This window comes from Quercus lobata, chromosome 2 (genome assembly GCF_001633185.2).
Source record: "Quercus lobata isolate SW786 chromosome 2, ValleyOak3.0 Primary Assembly, whole genome shotgun sequence".
In the NCBI taxonomy this organism is placed as follows: domain Eukaryota; kingdom Viridiplantae; phylum Streptophyta; class Magnoliopsida; order Fagales; family Fagaceae; genus Quercus; species Quercus lobata.
In genome coordinates this window covers 60,425,268-60,430,963 of record NC_044905.1, presented here as the reverse complement: position 1 = coordinate 60,430,963, position 5,696 = coordinate 60,425,268, and the positions used below count along the sequence as shown (strand labels likewise).

The 5,696-nt window shown below is 37.6% G+C and overlaps 1 protein-coding gene across 1 annotated transcript; it reads right to left on the bottom strand.

Moving 5' to 3' along the window:
- Positions 1 to 802: 802 nt before the first annotated feature.
- On the bottom strand, positions 803 to 1,501 carry LOC115967683. Its single transcript, XM_031086824.1, has one exon. The coding sequence runs from the start codon at positions 1,499 to 1,501 to the stop codon at positions 803 to 805; it is 699 nt and encodes a 232-aa protein (XP_030942684.1).
- Positions 1,502 to 5,696: the final 4,195 nt, after the last annotated feature.

The following is a 5,696-nucleotide window of genomic DNA, read 5'->3' as shown; positions in this document are numbered from 1 at the left end:
AATTCTTAATATTTAATTTCTCAAATGTAAGTTGCCAAAGTTTGTAACGCACTTGAAAAGAATTTTTTTGTGTTCATTTATTTATTTATAAATTTGATATTTATAATATGGGAAAAGAATATTGGAACTCTTATCATTTTGATTAGAAATATAAAAATATGTCAATTGAACTACAATGCACAAGGAGTGAAATTTTAGTGTACCAAACATTGCTTAGAGTTACGACATGAATGTGGTACGTTTGGTATACTGAATGGGGATTGCGACATGAATTGTAATATTTATTACTAGGAATAAATATGTTGTAATGTAATAACTAAACCTATTTATAAGTTTGGTTGAGTTATAACATTAGAATAAAACTTAAGATTTATTTTAGGAAATATCTTACTCATACAATTATATCTCCTTAAAAATTGTTATTTTTTAAATTTAAGAGAGATGTATGTTATTTTTATGATTTTTTTTAATTGTTAGATGTATATGGAAAGTTTGTTCATTTGAAAATATATTAAAATTTGAAATTATTGCACTTACTAAAAAATAGCTAATACAACACTTTTAAAGAGGAATAGTATTCCTCATTTTGAAGAATAGCTATTCATAAGGAATGACTATTTCTTGTAATAAAAATATAACCAAACTAAAGAATAGCTAAACCATAGGAATAACTATTATATTACAGTGCCTATTACCGTCTATCAAGCATGTCCTTAAATGTGTAACTTTAACCCCATTTATACATAAATATATATATATATATATATATATCCCCTTTTTTTGAGGAAAAAGGTAAGTAAATTTATTGTTGTAAATCATATTGGAATATATCATCCAAATCTAGTGGTAGATCTTCTAACCACACATCAGTATTTACAGCTAAAACTGCTCTTTTCGCAAGGGTGTGGCCAAGCTTATTCCCACCCCTTTTAACATGATTGAAACTACAAAAGACCATAGAACTTTTAACTACTTGAATCTCCTCAATAATGTGCCAAAACATAGTTGTACGAGGCCTGAGCTTATTAACTGCTTGAATGACCTTGAGTGAGTCCCCTTCCACTTCCACCTGAAAAATACTAATTTCTCGAGCAAAACTAAGAGCTCGACTTGCTGCCATGGCCTCTTCCAAATCCAATGAACTTGGGAGGCAAATCTTCTGATTGAGAGCTGCAATAATAAGTCCTGCGGAGTCTCTAATGACCACACCTAAACCTACTAGCTCTGAATCTTTGAAAATAGCACCATCAAAATTTATCTTATAAATTTCAGGATTAGGAGGCTTCCAACAAGTCTCATCCCTCTGAATTATATTCCTAGGTGACTGTTTCTGAACGTCATGGAACTCCTGGAGAAGCTCTGCGGCTCTTTTCACAATATCCACTACTTCCCACGTTGGTTGCTTCTCTCTAATTCTATTTCGACGCTGCCATACACACCAAGCAATCATGGAAAAGAGTGCAGCAGATTTTGAGGAAGCATTCAATAGAACAAACTCCATTAAATCTCTAAAGCTTGAGAATGTTTTGGTCCGAAGGAAACTGAAGCTAGGAGTTGAGAACCACACTGGTTTGACATTATCACATAACCAAAGGCCATGAATAGTATCTACTGGAAATTCACCACAAAGATTACATTCACTAGTAGGAACAACATGCCTTATGTGCAAATTCTTTTTTGTGGGAAGAGATTCGCTACAAGCACGCCATAGGAAATGTCTAACTTTGTTAGGAACATGTAATTTCTAGATTTTATTCCACAGACGTTTACTTGCTTTGGGATTGGAAGAGCTTGGCTGGGATAGTAAAGCTTCAGACGCCAACAATCTGTAAGCACTTTTAACCGAGTATGAACCATCGGAAGTTAGTGGCCAAACCAGAATCTATTTTAACATGTGTGCTAATTGGAATGCTTTTAATACATTCGGCCTCCCATGGAAAGAAATTCTGATCAATTAGCCTTGTGTGCCACCGTGTAGTTCCTATAAAAAACAAATCACTCATATTATTTGAAGAAAAATCCCTCTGAGGCGATAAGACTTTACCTCCACCTGAAGAATCTAGCCATCGATGCTTCCAGATATTTATAATACTGCCATCCCCAACTCTCCACCAAGCCCTTTTACAAATTACATCCCTAGCTTGCATAATGCTCTTCCAAGCATAAGAGCTTCGAGGATGAATATTAACATAAAAAATACTCCCTGTTGGGAAGTATTTTGCTTTAAAAACTCTGTGCAACAAAGTATCTATTTCATGATGTAGTTGCCATTCTTGCTTCCCCAACAAGGCGTCGCTGAATTGTCTTAAATCTCTGAACCCCATGCCCCCTACAAACTTGGAGGAGCATAAAGTACTTCACCTAACCCACTGCATCTTTCTAGAATTTTCCTGATTTCCCCACCAAAACTTGCGGATCATTGCTTCGATATCTTTAATTAAACCTCTAGGCAAGCGAAAAACACTCATGGAATACGTGGGGATAGATTGAAGTACTGCTTTGATCATAACTTCTTTGCCATCTTGTGAAAGGAGCTTTTCCTTCCAACCTTGCATCTTTGCCCAAATCTTCTCCTTTACTTGGTTGAAGCAAGCCTTCTTTTGTCTGCTAATAAAAGATAGAAGACTCAAGTATTTCTCATAATTTTTAATGACCGGCACACCCAGCAAAGCTTTGATGACTTGTTGAGTTTCTTCAGATGTATTCCTACTAAAGAAAAGTGTTGTTTTATCCCTGTTGACCTACTGACCCGAATCCACTTCATACTAGTTGAGGAGTTGTTGGATTTAGGCACATTCAACTATGGTTGATCAACAAAATAAAAGGCAGTTGTCCACAAAAAAGAGGCGAGTAATTTTTGGTCCTTCTCTACAAATAAAGAAGCCTTTAATGTCCCTCTAAGTTCTTGCTTTTGTAAGTATTGCATTCAAACCTTCGGCACAAAATGGAAAAAGAAACGAAGATAGAGAATCGCCTTGCCTCAAACCTCTAGTGGGTTGGATAAAGCCCTTAGGTTCTCTATTAACTAATATTGAGTAAGAGACTGTGGAAATACACTGCATAATCATTGCTACCCAAGAAGCTTGGAACCCCATTTTCAAAAGAATTTTTTCCAAGAACTTCCATTCCACCCTGTCATACGCCTTGCTCATATCAAGTTTGAGAGCCATGAAACCTTCCCTTCCTAAACATTGAGTTTTCATATGATGTAAGGACTCAAAAGCAATCAAAATATTATCAGTGATAAGCATATCTGCTGTGAAAGCACTTTGGGCCTCAGAAACTATAGATTTAAGAATAGGTTTCAGTCTGTTAGCAATAACTTTACTAAGAATCTTATAAAGAACATTGCACAAGCTTATAGGTCTGTACTCAGAAACATTTTTAGGGCTATTGACTTTGGAGATCAAAGTAATGAAAGTATGGTTTATGGATTTTAAGAGAGTACCAGAATTCAAGCAAGATAGGATAGCTTCAGACACATCCAGTCCTATTTCTAACCAAAAGGATTGGTAGAATAGGGGGGGCATCCCATCTAGACCCAGAGCCTTTAATGGAGACATTTGTTTGATAGCCGCATCAACCTCTTCTTGAGTATAAGGTTTAGTCAATTCAACATTCATATCATCATTCACAATATGGTTTACTCCCTCCAGAACTCTGTCTAGTTCTAGAGGACCTGCAGAAGAAAACAATCTAGTATAGAAATTCACAAGAATGTTACACACAACCTCCTCCTCTGTCTGCCAAACCCCATCTGCATCTTTAATCCCCTCGATAAAATTTCTTCTCTTCCTTTGAGTAGCCATGCCATGAAAGAACCTAGTATTTTGGTCCCCCTTCTCTACTCATTGAATTCTTGATCGTTGGCACCACATCCGTTCTTCTTTGTTAAGCAAGAGGTAAAGACCTCTCTGGTGCCTAATTACTTCATCATAGTCCCCACCCCTGGCCGAAGCCTCTTCTGCTTTTCAAAGCAATTACTTTTTCTTCACAATCTGCTGTTTCACACTTCCAAAATGATCTTTGCTCCAAGATGTTAACATCTTTTTGCATTTTTTAATTTTCTTGGCTACCTTGAATATAGGAGTACCTTCAGACTAAACTTGCCATGCCCTTAGAACCGTGTCACTGCACCTATTATCAGATAACCACATCTCCTCAAACTGGAATGGTTTCCTTTTCCATCTTTAGGACTCACCATTTGGATCAAACATTAGACTAATGGGCCATAGATCAGATGTATATCAATGTAAATGACCAATTGTTGCTGCAGGAAATCTAGCTATCCAATCATAATTTACCACCCCTCTATCAAGTCACTCTTACACCTAGTGACTATGTCTTCTACCATGCCAAGTAAATTCCTGCTGTAAAGCCAAGATCCACAAAACCAAAAAAATCCAGCACGTCCCGAAATGCTTGCATCTAATTATGGGGGTAGATTCTCCCACCCTTCTTCTCATCCGTATGGAGAAGCTCATTAAAATCACCCATGCAACACCATGGAAGATGTGGCTTGGCTTGGAGCATATGGAGCATACTCCATGAATCTTCCCTCTCATTCGTATCTAGTTCCCCGTAGAAACCAGTAAAGCGCCAAGCTGCTAGAGTTCCACCATTGACAACCGCATCAATATGGAATCTAGAGAAGCTATACACCCAAACTAAATTATCATATTTCCACAAAAGCGCTTGTCCACCACCCCTACCCTGCCTTGGGACAATAAACAAGCCAGAGTATCGAATCTTGCATTGTATCTTTTCCAATTGTTCTTTCTTAGACTAGGTCTATGATAAGAAAACAATAAGGTGATCTTGTGCTTGAATTAAAGTTCAAGGTCATCCTTTGCACGCTGGTTTCCAAGCCTGTGGCAATTCCATGCTAAACAACTCATTGCTCTCAGTGGGGCTGACCATCAATCTCCACCGTTACCATATTGCTTTTAATGTTAGTAAATCGTTGTTCTTTTGGTGAGGAGTTTACATACTCTTCTATTTCCTCACGCACATGCCTCTTAATAAGTATTGGATTGCTCTGCATTATCCTAACCTCCCTATCTTGTGTAATTGGAGTCCACCCACGATACTTGTTTTTTGGTTCTACTAGGACACTATCTAGCCCACTTTGAGCAACAATATTTGATCCATATTGATTAACTAAGTCCAACAGCATTTCATTTTTTTTCCTTCAGACCCTCATCTTTTAAGCCCCACGAGATTTAGGTCCTGGACCGTGAGCTGCCTGTGGATCCATGTTTGCAAAATTGGAAGAGTTTTTCACGGGAAAATCAAATTTGGTTAGCTCAGAGTCAATTTCCTGCAGGGTCACCTAAAAATTTGTCATATTGCTAGTAACTATCGCCTTTCCTTTTAGAACTTCTGAAACTAAAGTATTTAATGCAGTAATGATATTATCTACCTTATAAGTAAGATCAACTCTCTCCCTATCTGGGCAATCCTTACAGCTGCTCACTGGTGCCTCCTCCGACCTTCGATTAATCACCCTATCCTCGGTATCCATCTTCTCACCATCATTTTATTTTTCTTCTTGACCAATACACCCTACCTTCGCTTCCTCCCACCCTTCAACTCTAACCATCGAGCACTTTTTGGTGTTTGGCGGAGGAGCACGTAGCCATGCCTCGAATTGTCTATTTTCCTCTGTTAAAGGTCCATTGCTTTGCACCCAAAGA

Coding starts and splice junctions, on each gene's coding strand:
- LOC115967683 (XM_031086824.1), bottom strand. CDS start 1,501: ATGGAGTTTGTTCTATTGAATGCTTCCTCAAAATCTGCTGCACTCTTT.